This window comes from Solenopsis invicta, chromosome 3, assembly GCF_016802725.1.
Source record: "Solenopsis invicta isolate M01_SB chromosome 3, UNIL_Sinv_3.0, whole genome shotgun sequence".
Classification (NCBI taxonomy): domain Eukaryota; kingdom Metazoa; phylum Arthropoda; class Insecta; order Hymenoptera; family Formicidae; genus Solenopsis; species Solenopsis invicta.
The window spans coordinates 5745001-5761898 of NC_052666.1; the positions used below are offsets into that span (position 1 = coordinate 5745001).

The 16898-nt window shown below is 36.0% G+C and overlaps 3 protein-coding genes across 3 annotated transcripts; all 3 read left to right on the forward strand.

Annotated features, from left to right (window-relative positions):
* The first annotated feature begins 8915 nt into the window (after positions 1–8915).
* LOC120357299 lies at positions 8916–12670 on the forward strand. The gene is made up of 5 exons (XM_039447461.1): positions 8916–9357; positions 9432–9683; positions 9830–10015; positions 10124–10615; positions 12333–12670. Exons 1-5 carry the CDS (start codon positions 8916–8918, stop codon positions 12668–12670), a joined length of 1710 nt encoding a protein of 569 aa, XP_039303395.1.
* Positions 12296–14922, forward strand: LOC120357099. The gene is made up of 2 exons (XM_039446777.1): positions 12296–13674; positions 14049–14922. The coding sequence occupies exons 1-2, from the start codon at positions 12926–12928 to the stop codon at positions 14050–14052; spliced, it is 753 nt and encodes a 250-aa protein (XP_039302711.1). The 5' UTR covers positions 12296–12925; the 3' UTR covers positions 14053–14922.
* A 14-nt stretch (positions 14923–14936) lies between these two features.
* LOC120357300 lies at positions 14937–16252 on the forward strand. The gene is made up of 2 exons (XM_039447462.1): positions 14937–15240; positions 15465–16252. The coding sequence occupies exons 1-2, from the start codon at positions 14937–14939 to the stop codon at positions 16250–16252; spliced, it is 1092 nt and encodes a 363-aa protein (XP_039303396.1).
* Positions 16253–16898: the final 646 nt, after the last annotated feature.

The following is a 16898-nucleotide window of genomic DNA, read 5'->3' on the forward strand; positions in this document are numbered from 1 at the left end:
GAAAGGGAAGGTCTTCATGCAGCAACAAAAATTTGCCGTCACCATTTAAATTAGCAAAAGAAAAAATGAAAGTTTCTGTTGCAGCACAAGTTTTTATTACAAGTGTAGCAAATGCATTAGCGTTCTGTGAGCATGATTTATTAATATCCAAATTTATAAACTGTAAACCTACAGCAAACTTTTATCTGCAGATTAGTAATATCTTCGACCTCTTAAATAATAGAAATCGATTTAGTAAAAATCAGTCGACAAGATGCATAATGAGAGAAAATTACAATGAAATTAGTGAACAAGTGGAAAATTATTGCAAATACTTAGAAAGACTAGAGGATATTAATGACCCTATATTACAATCCAATTGCAAAACTGGTTTCTTTAGCTTCATACTCTGTATGAAAAACGTATTAGAAATTTGCAAATTGTTATTTTCCGATGATAATTTTAAGTATTTAATGACGTATAAGTTATCTTAGGATCATTTAGAAATTTTTTTTAGTGCCATGAGAAGTCGCGGGGAATTTAACAACAATCCGACTGCAAAACAATTTATAGCAGCGTATAAACGCTTATTAGTTCATGCTGATGTAGATAATTCTAAACATGCTAATAATATAAAAGGAGATGAAACAATTATCTTAAATGTATCCGCCGCGATATTAACTACTAATGAAGATATAGATAATTTGATACAAAATGATGCCGATTCTATTAATGATTCTTGTAACAGAAGCAATCATGATTATTTTTTTGATAATGTTTGGTTGTGCAGTGATTACATTGAAGAAGTGGTAACTTATATAATTGGATTCATTGCTAAAACTGTAATTAAACTTTTTAAATGTCAAATATGTACCTATATCCACTTTAACTCAAGAGAAAGTTTTATCCCATTTGCAAAAAAGAAAATGTAGAGGAGGCTTGACGTCTGCGTCTGAAAATGTTGTTAGTACTTGTCTTATTGCCGAAAAAGTTTTTAGAAATTATAGCAACTTGTTGAATACAAAGAATGTTATTCAAAAATTAATTTTGAAAACGATTGTTATAATTCCTTCAAATATTTTTGAAAATAATAATCATTTATACGACCAGAAGCCTTTAAATGATCACAGAAGATAGTTACTTAAAATTATTCTCACAAAGTATTTCAATCTTCGCCCTTATCATGAAACTTCATCACGAAAAGACGCGATTAGTAGAATAAGATCAATGTACACAAAACTTATATTACTAAAAAATCAATAAGGTTATGCATTTAAATAAATGTATACAAAATGCGTTAATATGACTGTGTGCAGTAACTGTAATATATGTATATATACATGTACTGTGACGGTGTTTTTACGCACTTAACACAAGTTTCAGTCGCCCGCTCACGGCAGATCTCAGGAACGCGGTATTTATTTCTCTCAAATAATTATTAACGAACGGAATTGGGCGTCAGGCACGAGAGAGCGTGCCACTCTCTTCGGCTCATTAATTTTGCGACTCTACATTATCGTACTAACCGTGAGCGGTGACGACACGACCATACGACAGCACCTCGCTAAGTCGGTAGAGGCGCGGGAGTGGGTCGATGCGGGCAGGTGGTGCTCAGGGGAGCGAGGGAGAATCGCAGAATAACGAGGCAAGAATTAACCAAGAGAATAACAACGTATATTTGAAGTTTTCGGGTTAGTAAACTACAAAACCTCGCATGCGGTTTACCGGTGTGCGGAATGCGGTACAGATTCGCGGAATGTTACTCGAAGCGGCTTAGTAATCGGACGATATCGTACGGCAGTCACAAGCGTAACGATTCAATCGCCTCGGCGAGGCGGTCGCCGCGGGAGAAAATGCACACATCAAGGCGGAATTTCCGGAAGCGAGTCATGCACACGCTAGCTGAAAGATCTCGCGTTTTCTCTCACCGCTACTACCGTAACCGAGCTACGTTCAACTCGCAAAATCCGACAGAACTCACACACATACAATTACATACTTACGACCCAACGATGGCTTGGCTGGCGCGAATACAGAAACTAAAGAAACTGCATTAATACGGCGGGATCGGGCAAGCAACGTCGCGGCTGTAACAACGGCTACGCTTACGATATTACACGTGAATACGAGTGGACTCGACTTAATCCTGTCAGTCGCAACGTCACTCGTCCTCGATCGCGAAATCGGTGACTTTACAATACGTGAGTTACGCTCGTCTCACCCTTCGGCGCGGCACGGAACCTCTTTCTGTGTCCTCTCGTTACTGGGCCTCTAGTGTTCGGCTCTCCGGCAGTGATGTGAGACGGCCCGACTTTTCTCGCGCGTGCGCGGCCATGACGTCACGTAGCAACGACGTATCTGTCTTATGTTTTGGCCGTTATGGGTGCAAGAGACAGAAAAGAGGCTACATCTACGACTTTTTGGTAAGTTAACATTAATATTTACGTAATGGATCGCAATATTGAAGAAGAACCGGTTAATAAAAAACGTAAAATTACAGTTTTTCAACGTTCTTGGCTAGATAAAAATATTTTTAAAGGATGGTTGATTCCTCATTCTGAAATAAAAGATAAAGCGCTTTGTATCGCATGCAATAAGACCATGAGATGTGTGAAAATAGATTTAGTTAAGCACTCGCAGACGGTCAGACATAACAAAAATATAAATTTTTCTGATTTTAAAGCCACCGATAATGTTAGTAATAATTTATCGCATAAAGACGATGTTAAAAGCGTGGAAATTATATTGTCAGCGTTTTTTGCAAAACATAACGTAGCTTTTTGTGCCGCGGATCATTTAATTCCGATATTTAAAAGAGTTGGCGCCCAAGATCCCGTTGTGCAAGATCTTTCACTCGCTCGAAATAAGTGTGCAAATGTTGTAAAACATATTCTTGCAAAACGCGAAATCGAAAAAATTGTTCAATGTTTACAAACAAGTAGATTTTCCATTTTGATCGACGAAAGTATAGATATTACAGATGTTAAAATAATGTGTATACTTGTTCAATATGTTTCGCCTTTAAATAAAAAACTCACGACTCAATTATTAACATTATTGCCGTTAGATGCTACTGATTGTTCCGCAAGTAAAATTTTTGAACCGTTTAAAAAATTTTTTGAAGAAAAAGAAATTCCGATTAAGAATATTGTTGGAGTGGCATGCGACAATGCATCCGTTATGATTGGATGTAATAATTCTTTTATGACACATTTAAAATTAGAGGTACCAGAATTAATAACGTTAAATTGCATTTGCCATTCATCCGCGCTTATAGCTAGTAAAACTTATGTAAAATTACCATCTTCTTGCAAAAGTTTAATTAGAGGAGTTGCCACTTATATTTCGGGCAGTGCAAAGAGATGCGCAGTTCTGGCCGAATTTCAAGAATTTTTTGAAGTACAAAAATGTAAGATGTTGAAATTATCAGAAACAAGGTGGCTGTGTTACATCAATGTGTTATTAGACTTTTAGATAACTGGGAAGTTTTATAAAGTTATTTCATTTTAGCGACAGTAGAAGATAAATTAAAATCTGCCCAAGTTATTTTAGACCATTTAAATGATGATGCAATCAAAGCATATATGTTATTTTTAAAATATTCCTTAAATTTTTTCAATACATTTAATGCTTTATTTCAATCGCGTGATATTTTAATACGTAAATTATTTGAAAGTAGCTGACGATTAATTAAGTATATAGCTTTAAATTTTATTAAACCTGAAATTTTGACAGATATTGCTAATTTAGATATTAATAATAAAACTAATTTTAGAGAAAAAGTTAATGTAGGACCGGAATGCGAGAGCTTTTTAGAAACATTATCTGCAAAATGCGCACAATAGATTAGATTGAACTGTTTAGAATTTTACATTACTGCAGTTCGAGAAATGCTTAAACGTTTACCTTTTAAAGATAAACTTTTCCAACAATTAACTTTTATAGATCCTAAAGTTGCATTGTATGACGAAGGTAGATTAGAGATTGAAGATTTAACTTTTATCGCGAAACGGGTAGACCATAATATCGATATAACTAAATGAGCTTTCGAGTGGCTTATTTTACCAACAAGTTTTAATGATCAAGAAAAAAAAGAATTAGCTTGCTTAAAAATTGATGAAATGTGGAAAAAGATATTAGAATTTCAAAATTTCGATGGGAAAAAGATGTTTCCAAATTTAGAATCAGTATAATAGTCGAAATAGTTCTTTCTTTTCCTCACTCAAATGCCGAGGCCAAACGAATATTTTCTATTGTAACCGATGTAAAAAATAAAAAAAGAAACCGATAATGATACAGTCTCTTCAATTTGTGTTGTTCGATCCAGTTTTCAATCGCAAAAAAAAATTGTACAAATTTTCAAGTTGACTCAAGGCATCTCGAACTGCATAATGCAGAAAATTTATATGGAAAGAAATGTACATATGATGGTACTTAATATAATTTCTGCTTCTTTGCTTTTTTATTTATATTATTTTGCATAATTTTTCATTTTATCTAGCTACTTTTCTTGCTTTAGATTTTTGCTTCTTTATTTATATTATTTTGCATATAATTTTTAATTTTTTAATTTCATCTAGCCAATTTTTTTTCCATACGTACAATATATGTGTGTTATTAATTGTTCTTTTATTTTTCAGATTTTATTTTTCATTTGATTTAATTTTATTTGTTTTAAAATGTGCAATAGGAATAAATGTACAAATTTTATTTTTTAAATTATTATATAAGTAAAAAGTAGTGTTCAATAGATATTAGAATAATTATAATTAATAATATTTAGATTAGTGTGATTAATTTTATTGTAACTGTGATTATTTGTGATAGTCATTAATTTTATCACATTTTTTTAAAAATTAATTAATGTATTTTTAACATGTATAGGTATATACAATTACATTTCAACTTTAGCATATTAATTAAGTTTTGAATTTCATGAGTTTATTTTTGTTTTATGAATACTGATAAGGTTTTTGACAGTTTTTCTTACCCTTGCAACAAATGTTGGTATTCTACAATTTTTTCTGCCAATTAATGTATTTTATTTTGTTATTATACATATATCTTGTGTAAAATTATTTTATACCTTCCTTCAGTTTATTTCTCTCTTTCCCTTTCTATCTCTCTCTACATATATATATAAGGTACTTTATTCCTTGCGGAGGGATAACCAAGGATGTAATGGAAGCAAATGAGATACTCTTACTTGGTAATTACACTCTGAGATATATTCTGCAACATAATCTACAACGTGTTTGCTGGTCTGTTGCTAACCGTCTTGTTGCTGTATGTCGTGCGTCGCGTCACTGTTATTAGATGGCGTGCGTGTCGCGGCGTCTGTGGCGTTCTTACACTCTTTCACTTACACTTACACTTACACTTTCTACACTTGTTATCGATTTTCCTTGTAAACATATTGTTACGTCCAGAATTCTCGAAATAGGTCTCTCGGGTCGATTGGCAGGTAGAGACTTAGGGAAATAATTTGAGCGAGATAGGAAGAACGGGACAGGCCTAATCTCGCGCACACATGTCTCCGGGCGAGTGCGACGAGTCGAATGCGTCAGGTGAGTCAGAATGTAGGTCAGGTGTCGAGAATGACGACCTATGACTCATTCAAACTCTTGCATTCGTGTAGTCCTTATTTTGCGTAAACGAATTGAATCGCTTTTACGCGGGATCGGACCAAGTGCAATTTTATCGGAGCGGGAATTAGAGGTGATTGAAATAAACGAAAATGATTAAAATTAAGGATCACAATTTATTTTAACATAATAAAAGAAATAATCGATTACAATGATAAGTGATGACTAAAATAATAATTATTAATTTGCAAATAACATTTGTGTTAGTAGAGAACATGTATAAATAAAAGAAGAAAAATCTTTGATTTTAATAAAAAACGCAATTATAACTTAAATTCTAATTGGTTACATTGGTGCTTAACGAGGTGTAAATGTGCGTGTGTGGGTGTATATTGTGATCAGGGGGATATTTAGCTATCCAGGTAGGCTTTGGAGCGAGTCGAAGATTTCTTCCAATTCGTCGGTTACTCTTCGATTCGCTTCGATATTTTCGTTTCCTATATTCTCTATTTGTTCGGGAGTAAATAATGAGTAGGAATGCGGGTTTTCTTGAGGAAACTCTAACGCGGGGGAGTATGGATCTTCCGGTGGTCTTCGAACAGGTGAATCGAGATTACGATGAAAAAAATCGGGGGAAGGTGTAGGAGGAAAGTCTGTAGGAGAAAAGGTTGAATCCCGAGGAGATGCTAAGGGCTCTGCCAAGGGATCGAAGGTAGAAGAAGGTGACCCTGGTGATTGTTTGGAATCTGTTTCTACATAAGATCCAGGGGAGTAAGAGGGGGAAGGATAACGACAGAGGGAAAGAGACAATGATTCGGGGGACGGATTTGAGACTGGTGGAGATGAATCGGTCGGTTCGCCGGAAGTTCTTAAATTAATTAAAGCGTTAGGCAAAACAGAATTTTTTCCTCGCTGATTGTGTAATTTTCCGTAGAGCGATAACGATGCGCCAAGCTTCCGGAGCTTCTTGTTTCGACGATTCCGACAGTTCTTAATGCCTCTTCGAGATTTATGTTCAGGGACTCGCTTATGCACTAGAATGAATTTGAGAATTAAGGCTACATTCTCTCTTTCTAATAAAGGAAAATAAAATCTATATTGTAACTTCTTGAAAGAGAAAAAAAAAAGAAAAAGGAAAAAGTTTGAATTAATAAAAGGAACGGAATTCTTCGTTTCCGATGGAAGGAAAGAAAGCTGCGAATTCAATCGAACGAGAGTTCGATTGTATCCAGCAGAAAATGAAAGGAGAGATGCGGACCCAATCGAAAGAAGAGAGAGAGAGAGTTCGATTGTATCCTGCGGGAAAAAAAAGAGAGGCGCGGACCCAATCGAAAGAGCTCGATTGTATCCTACGGGAAATAAAGAGAGTCGCGGACCCAATCGAAAGAGGTCGATTGTATCCTACGGGAAATAAAGAGAGTCGCGGACCCAATCGAAAGAGAGAGAGAGTTCGATTGTATCCTGCGAGAGATAAAGAGAGTCGCGGACCCAATCGAAAGAGCTCGATTGTATCCTGCGGGAAGTAAAGAGTCGCGGACCCAATCGAAAGAGCTCGATTGTATCCTGCGGGAAATAAAGAAAGTCGCGGACCCAATCGAAAGAGAGAGAGAGTTCGATTGTATCCTGCGAGAGATAAAGAGAGTTGCGGACCCAATCGAAAGAGCTCGATTGTATCCTGCGGGAAATAAAGAGTCGCGGACCCAATCGAAAGAGCTCGATTGTATCCTGCGGGAAATAAAGAGTCGCGGACCCAATCGAAAGAGCTCGACTGTATCCTGCGGGAAATAAAATGTCGCGGACCCAATCGAAAGAGGTCGATTGTATCCTGCGAGAAATAAAGAGAGTCGTGGACCCAATCGAAAGAGCTCGATTGTATCCTGCGGGAAATAAAGAGTCGCGGACCCAATCGAAAGAGCTCGACTTTATCCTGCGGGAAATAAAAAGTCGCGGACCCAATCGAAAGAGGTCGATTGTATCCTGCGAGAAATAAAGAGAGTCGTGGACCCAATCGAAAGAGCTCGATTGTATCCTACGGGAAATAAAGAGAGTCGCGGACCCAATCGAAAAGAGAGAGAGAGTTCGATTGTATCCTGCGAGAGATAAAGAGAGTCGCGGACCCAATCGAAAGAGAGAGAGAGAGTTCGATTGTATCCTGCGAGAGATAAAGAGAGTCGCGGACCTAATCGAAAGAGCTCGATTGTATCCTGCGGGAAGTAAAGAGAGTCATGGATCCAATCGACAGAGCTCGATTGTATCCTACGGGAAATAAAGAGAGAGAGAGAGAGTAATAGAGGGAGGAAAGGAAGGGTGGTGCAATAATACTGAGTATATGAGTGTTTTGAGAAAATATAATAAATATCTTATTAGAGAGAGAAGGTAGTCTTATGAATAGTAAAAAAAAATAATAATAATGGACGGCTAAGACTTACTGTTGGGTGAAGTTGTGAAGGTGCGAACGATTTGGTGGTTGGCGGAGCGGATTCAGCTTACAACGGCGGACGGTTGGTCGACGGTTGGCACTCAGAGTGTTCGGATCTCACAATGCCGCGTCAAATTTAAATACGATAAATACGAATCCGAACGTCACAAACTCGGACATATAATGTCACGGAATGTGCGACGGATCGAACTAGAGTGAATCGCGAACGAAAAATGAGCGATTGAGCAGAATGAAAAAGGTGCGGTAAGTGCTCGTAGGTGACTGTAAATGACTGTAAGTAAGTAAGTGCTCGCGGGTTCCGGAGCTCCTTCCTTTTATACCTGATTCCGCCTACGATTTCTATAGGATTTTAATCCGCAGGTGTACTGTCTCTTATTATTGCCCGCGCGCTACCTATTAATTGCGCGACAAGTGTTTCGTGTCGATGGGGTCAATCATCCGCCAAAATCGGCACGTGTCAAGGGTGGACCAGCCGTATTGACTCGACTTTAGCGTATCTGCGCGGTAAAGATAGATCATCTTTTCGAAATTTTCGGTCGCTTGGCTGCATCGATTTCGAAAGAAAAGAATTGTTACTCCGCAGGACGTAACAATATTCAATTATCTTTTATTACTTAGCAACACACAAAATATCTGTTGTTATAAACATTTACTTCTTTATTATTATTCAGTTTGTCAAATAGTTTACATGTCTCAATAAATTTCTCTCAATCAAATATAAATCTAGTGATTTATACAATAAGTAATCACTACATTTTTGGTGACACCGGCGTGATAACGGTGTGTGCTGAAATATCTTTTGACGCGGAAAATTTGATTTCTGAAATGCTTTTTGGTGTCAACAAAAATCTTCGAATTTTGATTCCTGGATTGTCTTGGCTTTTCTCTGGAAGCATCAAACCATTAATAAAATGCCTGTGGATAGAACTCCTGTTAAATCTGAGTCAACTCCGTCGACTTCAACTACTTCAACTTCAGCGTCAATTCTGAGTCTTCAACAAGAGGTCGGAATGGAAATTTTAAATTTACCTTCTGGTATTGAACATCAATCATCGGGTGAGTCCACTCAGATCCATCCTAATGAATTTCGCCTGTTGAAACTTCCAACATTTTGGTATAAGCAACCTAAGCTGTGGTTTGCTCAGATTGAGAGTGAATTTACCGTGTACCGTATCCGTTCCGAAGATATTAAATATAGTTCCGTTATACGTCATCTCGATGAGCAAGCTTTAATCGCGATTTCGGAAATTGTTGAAAATCCGCCTGAAATTGATAAATATAATCAATTAAAGAAAGCACTCATTCACCGCTTCACGGATTCGGAAGAAAAACGTTTGAGACAATTATTAGCCGGTATAGAGTTAAATGACAAGAACCTTCAGAACTCTTACGTGAAATCCGTCAATTATTCGGTGGTTCTTTAGCAGATAATATTTTACATTCGATTTGGCTACAACGCTTACCATATAGAGTTCAAGCGACTCTTGCTGTTGTTGAAAACGTACCTTTAGTCAAGCTCTCGGAACTTGCGGATAAAATTGTTGAACGTGATACTGGTTTTCAAGTCGCGGAAGTTAATACCTCAACCTCTAAACAGTCGGATTTTTCTGATTTGGAACGAAGAATCGCTGCGCTTGAAGTTTCTCGCCGTTATGGCAGATCTTTTAGCCGATCTAGAAGCAAATCAAAATTTAGATCAAATTCACGAAATAAAAAACTTAATTTTAAAGATCAGTCAATTTGTTTTTATCATAAAAAATTTGGTGATAAAGCAAAGAAATGTACCATTCCTTGTACGATGTCAAAAACTTTTACTGACTTTCAGGAAAACTAGAAGCGCCGTTGAAGATTGAGGCTGCTTACAACGGTTTACCTTGTCACCGCCTCGTAATTTTTGACAAATCTTCTAATTTACATTTTCTTGTTGAGACTGGCGCTGATATTTCCTTAGTTCCTAAGAGAGTTTTGTTTAAACCATTATCAACTAATTTTAAACTTTTTGCTGCTAATGGTACTCAAATTCATACTTACGGTTCTAAAACTCTTTCTTTGGATCTTGGCCTCAGGAGAAATTTCTGTTGAAAATTTTGCATCGCGGATATTCAACGTCCCATTTTAGGTGCTGATTTCCTCGGACATTTTAATCTCCTAGTTGATATTAAAAACAAACGTTTGATCGACTCTGTTACTGGCCTTAAACATTTTGGAAAGATCCAAGAAGTTTTAGAATTATCTATATGTACCACGTCTCCCGACTCTCCTTATCACAGGATTTTAGCAGAATTTCCTGGACGTACTCGATTTGCTCCTCTTTCTTCGGTGAAGTCTCATGGAATCGAAAATCGTATAATCACGGAAGGATCTCCTAAATTTTCAGTTCCCAGAAGACTTTCTCCGGAAAAACTCAAGTTCGCCAAGGAGGAAATTAAGTTCATGATGGAACAAGGAATTTGTAGACCTTCGAGTAGTACTTGGGCAGCTCCTCTACATATGGTTCCCAAATCGGAAAATGTTTTGAGACTTTGTGGTGATTACCGTGCGTTAAATTCGGTCAATGTTCCTGATCGTTACCCACTGCCTCATATTCAAGATTTTACTTCTGGACTTTACGGTAAGAATATCTTCTCCAAGACTGACTTACAAGGAAACGCATGGAAGTGTCCGCCTCAGATTAAAACGAGTTTTTAATATGTTGTAGTACAGATAAAAATAATTGACACGTATTTTTTTATACGTGCCCATACGCACTTTAAAGGGGTGAAGCACCCCTTTGAAGAAAATCGGTTTTTTTCTTTCGAAGCGTATGCCGTCGAAACTATAAGAGATAGAAAAAAATGTTTTAAATAAAAGTTGATTGGCTCGAAGAGTAATTTATAACAGCGGAAAAAAAATTTTTTTTTAAATTCTTTTTAATACTTTCCCCCACCACTTACCTATTTTTTTCAAAATTTTTATTTTTTTTATAAGCAAAATAAAGCTTATTTTATTACGAATTCAACGGTATATGATAAAGTTACAATACAACATTCCCATTTTCCAAAAATAATTAAAAACCTCTCTATACGCAAGGTACGCGCACCCGTCCGCGCGTTCGTGCGCTACGGAAGTGACTCCCTCCGATTTTGACGTGCCTTTAATATGTTGTACAGATTAAAATAAGAGACACATATTTTTTACACGTGTCCTAATACACTTTTAAGGGTGAAACACCACTTTGAAGAAAATCGGGTTTTTTTTTCGAAGCGTGTATCGTCGAAACTATAAGAGATAAGAAAGTTGAATGCATGTTTTTCTCGCATAAGATGACAAAAACATTTTGAGGACAATCTGTGTCTAACATGAAAATGCAGAGATTGAAAAACACATTTACTACAAAATAAAACGACACTACACTAAAAAATAACAACAATTACGGTGTTGTAAGACATTAGTTTCTTGTTTAGAAAATAATATGTAATTAATATAAGTTAAACATTTATTTACTGGTCCACATGATTCGACTAGAATAGTTGTTTTCTTCAACATTTTACAGATAAGGAGACTTGGACTACAAAAAATTATTACTCACACATTCCATATCTTCACTATTTAACGCCAGCTCATCAACTAACAACAAGACAACTAACATAAAACTAATTAAAAAATTAGTTAGAAATTTCATTTTTTATCTCTTATAGTTTCGACGATACAACTTTCTTATCTCTTATAGTTTCGACGATACACGCTTCGAAAGAAAAAACCCGATTTTCTTCAAAGGGGTGTTTCACCCTTAAAAGTGTATTAGGACACGTGTAAAAAATACGTGTCTCTTATTTTAATCTGTACAACATATTAAAAGCATGTCGAAATCGGAGGGAGTCACTTCCGTAGTACACGCGCGGACGGGTGCGCGTACCGTGCGTATAGAGACGTTTTTAATTATTTTTGGAAAATGGGAATGTTGTATCGTAACTTTATCATATACCGTTAAATTCGTAATAAAATAAGCTTTATTTTGCTTATAAAAAAAATAAAAATTTTGAAAAGAAATAGGTAAGTGGTAGGGGAAACTATTAAAAAAAATTAAAAAAAGAAAATTCTTTTCCGCTTATAAATTACTCTTCGAGCCATTCAACTTTTATTTAAAACATTTTTTTCTATCTCTTATAGTTTCGACGGCATACGCTTCGAAAAAAAAAAACCGATTTTCTTCAAAGGGGTGTTTCACCCCCTTAAAGTGTGTCCGGGCACTTATAAAAAAATACGTGTCCCTTATTTTTATCTGTACTACAACATATTAAAAACTTGTTTTAATCTGAGGCGGACACTTCCCTGTGTTTCCTTGTTAGTAAAAGCGTACTATCAAGTACCCGTCGCCAAGGAGGATATTCACAAGAACGCAGTTACCACACCTTTTGGACTTTTTGAATTTTTCGTCATGCCTTTTGGTCTTCGTAACGCTCAAACTTTCCAAAGATTAATGAATTCACTACTCAGTGATTTAGATTTTGCTTTTTGCTATCTTGACGACATTCTTATAGCTTCCAAAAATGAACAAGAACATATTGCCCATTTGCGCATTATTTTTAATCGTTTATTACAAGCCGGAATGTCAATTAACGTATCCAAATGTCTTTTTGGAAAAAAGAACTTTCTTTTCTCGAATAGTTTCAAATCAAGGTATTAAGGGGTTATCTCTAGTTAGAAAAGACGAAAAAATCGATTTTTAGGTTTTTGCATATTCTAAAAGTATGCCATCTCAAAAATGTTTTCTGAAAGTTTCATATTAATCAAACGAAAATTGACAAAGTTATGCGAGTTTGAACGTAGGGACCGCTCCGAGAGCAGGTAGCGCGCGGCAGCAAGCAGCGCGCAGCAGCTGCGCACCTTATGAAAACATTACTGTAAATAAAAAAAATGTATCGGTCACGTCCAAAAAAGAATGGGCACGCGATTACGTGAGTGTAAAAAGAAAAATAAAGGGCTCGGCGGCAAAGGCAAACTAACCGGTAAAATGATCGATAAGTTAACGGTTTACTATGGTCTAGCTATACGTAGAAATTATGACTCAGCAGAGAATATGAAAACAGCTATTTGGGCTACACATAATCACTACAGTTCAACAAACGAAAATCCGAAACATGACCTCTGCCCGGCGGGAGCGGAATCGTGGTGCGAATGGCAGCGCGCATACGCAGAGTTACCAAGCAATCAGAAGCAAAAAATAAAAAGTTTTATACACACCTACGACGCTTTGCCGATTGATGTTTTAACGGCTATCGAGCCAATTTACAAGGACTTGAGTAAACAAGAGTTATTAGATCGATGTGTTGGTGGATTTACGCAAAATAACAACAAAAGTTATAATCAACTGATTTGGAAAATCAGTTCAAAAATTCTTCCAGGCGGCTTAATACCAATCGAAATAGCTGCATATGTGTCAGCTTGTGTTTTTAATGAAGGCTCAAAGGCTTTGTTACAAATAATGCAAGCGATGGGAGTTTCTACTGGCCCAAATGCCCATGCATTCGTGGCAGACGAAGACGAGGGACGCGTCACTATTGCCGAGCGCTGCGCGCAAGAAAATACACAAGAGGCCAGAAAGCATCGTAGACAGAAGAAAATTGATGCTTTGGAGGTGGCTTCGGCAGCAGAAGGCTTACTTTATGGGCCTGGAATCGATGATTCTGTGTAAGTTAAAAAAATTAAATTTATACTCTACTGATAAGTAGACCGCAAACTTTAAACCCGTTTTTCTCGAAATTACATTTTTCTAAAAAGTCCCGTGCGATGTCCACAATATCTCGAGAACCGTTAAAGCAATCGACCTAAACATTTTTCGTACTTATTCTGTGTATCTAGGGCTTGTTCGTGAACGAAGGGTTTTTTTTTAATGAAAACTTTTTTTTTAATTGAAGAAAAAAGAAAAATTAAGAGCCCGAAAAATTACGTTTTTCGTTAAAACGGCCGCCATTTTGTCAAAAATTATTTTTTCAAAAATTCCTTCGTTCACGAACAAGATATATTCATATACTAACAGAATCTTTTTGGTTTTTTGATTTCAGATAATCCAGATTCGAGCAGCAGTGGACACCGCAAAACCAGTTTTTTGAAAGGGCCTTCAGGAGGATGGACGTATCTTTTTTAATTATTAATATTTTTTATTTAAAAAATTATATTACATTCATAAAAATATATTCTCTCACATAGACCAACCCAATTTTAAACAAGTCTTATAGTTAATGCAAAAAAAATTCTCAAATCTATTTTTCGGCTTCCTGACTAGGGATAACCCCTTAAACCTACAACAGAAAAAGTAAAATATATTATTGATTATCCTAAACCTAAGACATTTCATGATATGCGTAGATTTATTGGCATTATCAATTATTATCGTCGTTGTCTTAAAAATACAGCCGAACATCAAGCTTTACTTACTGAATTTTTAAAGGATAGTAGCAAGAGAGATAGAAGAGTTATCCATTGAAATAATGAATCTGAAGTAGCCTTTCAAAACTGCAAAGAAGAACTTCTTCGAGTTACTACTCTTTCTCATCCTGTACCTCACGTTCCTTTGATTTTAACTTGTGATGCCTTTAATTTTGCTGTTGGAGCGTCTCTAGAACAAACCATCGGTAATGTTAATAAACCTATTGCATTCTTTTCTAAAAAAACTTGATCAAACTCAGAAGAATTAAAGCACTTACGATAGAGAACTTCTTAGTATTTATTTAGCTATCAAGCACTTCAAATATTTACTTGAAGGACGTCAACTGATTATTAGAACAGATCACAAGCCTTTGATTTACGCTTCCCGTCAAAAACTTGATAAAGCATCTCCTAGGCAGATCAGACAATTGGATTTTATAGCCCAATTTTCTTCTGATATTATTTATATTTCAGGCAAGTTAAATTTTGTAGTCGATGCTTTATCAAGAATTGAATCAGTCTCAATGCCAATTATAGTATCTCTTGATAAGTTGGCTGATATTCAAAAAGAAGATGAAGAACTTCAAGACTTACTTTCTTCAAACTCTTCTCTTCAATTAAGGACACTTATTCTTACTGGCTCAACTTCTCCTATTTATTGTGATTGTTCTTCTGAACTAATTCGTCTTTATGTGCCTAAACCTCTTCGCAAGAGAATTTTTGATGTTGTTCATGGACTTGCTCATCCCAGTGGAAGATCAACAGCTAAACAACTTTTACAAAAATTTATTTGGCCATCTTTGAAAAAAGACATTAAAGAATGGACTCGTACGTGTCTACCTTGTCAACGCTCTAAGATTTCAAGACACACGAAGAATGTTCCTGTTAAAATCGCAATTCCTGATCAGCGTTTTCAACATGTCCATTTAGACTTGATTGGTCCCCTTCCATCTTGTCAAAATTTTCGTTATTGCCTTACGATTATTGACCGTTTTTCACGTTGGCCTGAAGCTATCCCTCTAAGGAAATCTCTACTGATACTGTTTCTACAGCTTCTTATACTCATTGGGTAGCTAGATACGGTCCTCCCTTAACTATCACCACGGATCAAGGATCGCAGTTCGAAGCAGCTCTTTTCAAGGCTTTAATCAATTTGATTGGTTGTGACAGGAAAAGAACTTCTGCTTATCATCCTGCTTCAAATAGCATTTTGGAAAGGTGGCATAGGACTGTCAAGACTTCCATTATGTGTCATCAGACGAAGAATTGGTTAGAATCTCTTCCTTCTGTTCTTCTTGGTCTTCGTTCATGTTTTAAAGAAGATTTAAAAGCTTCACCTGCGGATTTACTCTATGGAACCACTCTTCGGATTCCTGGAAAATTTTTTATTGAAGAGGATTTTCCTGCAGATCCTAAAATCTTTTTGGAGAAACACAGAATTCATATGAGAAATGTCAGATCTTCACCAACCAGTCAACACATCAAGAAATCTCCTTTTGTACATAAAAATCTCTTTGATTGTACTCATGTTTGGATTCGTGATGATGCTGTCAAGAAATCTCTTCAACCTCCTTATTCTGGACTATTTCTTGTTGTCAAACGCATTTCTGATTATTTGTTCTCTATAAATGTTTCAGGTAAAATTGCCAATATTTCTACAGAACGGCTTAAACCAGCTTTTCTTCCTAGAGAAGACTTCTCTGCAGTTTTTATTTCCTCACCTTGCTCTTCGTCTACGGAACCTGCAACCAGTTTAGATGTTCCTGCTTCTATTTCCGTTCCTGTTTCAAGACCTTTAAGAACTTATCCAGCTAAGAAAAAAGTTCATTTCGCAACGTAGTCGTCGCTTTGGGGGGAGTACTGTGGCGTTCTAACACTCTTTCACTTACACTTACACTTACACTTACACTTTCTACACTTGTTATCAATTTTCCTTGTAAACATATTCAATTATCTTTTATTACTTAGCAACACAAAACATCTGTTGTTATAAACTTTTACTTCTTTATTATTATTCAGCTTGTCAAATAGTTTACATGTCTCAATAAATTTCTCTCAATCAAATATAAATCTAGTGATTTATACAATAAGTAATCGCTACACGTCAACACCTTCTTCGTTTGCCTTATCAATATTGCCTCTGAACATGCGTTTCTTTCAGGCAAAGGGGATTCTCTTCCGCATAAAGGTGTTCGGCGATTAATACGATCGTTACTTCGTCCGTCTACAAGAAGATTCTGTTGTTTTGTTTATGTTTTTGTTATGCATTACATTAGATAAGTCAAATTTTTGTATGTTTATAAATGGAATTTTGGATAAAAGTAGACATATATGTCGACATTTAAGAAATTTATGATCGTGTAATAATATAACTTTACAATTTTTTGGTAATGCAGTTACAAGTTCTGAAAAAAAAGTAAAAGGATTCAGTAAATATTAAAGCCATACAATTTTTATCAATATTAATTTGTTAGTCATAAAATTCT

Bases quoted from the DNA above. Each gene is read 5' to 3' on its own strand.
- LOC120357299 (XM_039447461.1), top strand. From the start codon at position 8,916: ATGCCTGTGGATAGAACTCCTGTTAAATCTGAGTCAACTCCGTCGACT. The intron at 9,684-9,829 runs GCAAATCAAAAT...ACTGACTTTCAG, and splicing joins ATCTTTTAGCCGATCTAGAA to GAAAACTAGAAGCGCCGTTG. The intron at 10,616-12,332 runs GTAAGAATATCT...TTTCCTTGTTAG, and splicing joins TTTTACTTCTGGACTTTACG to TAAAAGCGTACTATCAAGTA.
- LOC120357099 (XM_039446777.1), top strand. From the start codon at position 12,926: ATGGGCACGCGATTACGTGAGTGTAAAAAGAAAAATAAAGGGCTCGGC.
- LOC120357300 (XM_039447462.1), top strand. From the start codon at position 14,937: ATGCCAATTATAGTATCTCTTGATAAGTTGGCTGATATTCAAAAAGAA. The intron at 15,241-15,464 runs GTACGTGTCTAC...CTGTTTCTACAG, and splicing joins AGACATTAAAGAATGGACTC to CTTCTTATACTCATTGGGTA.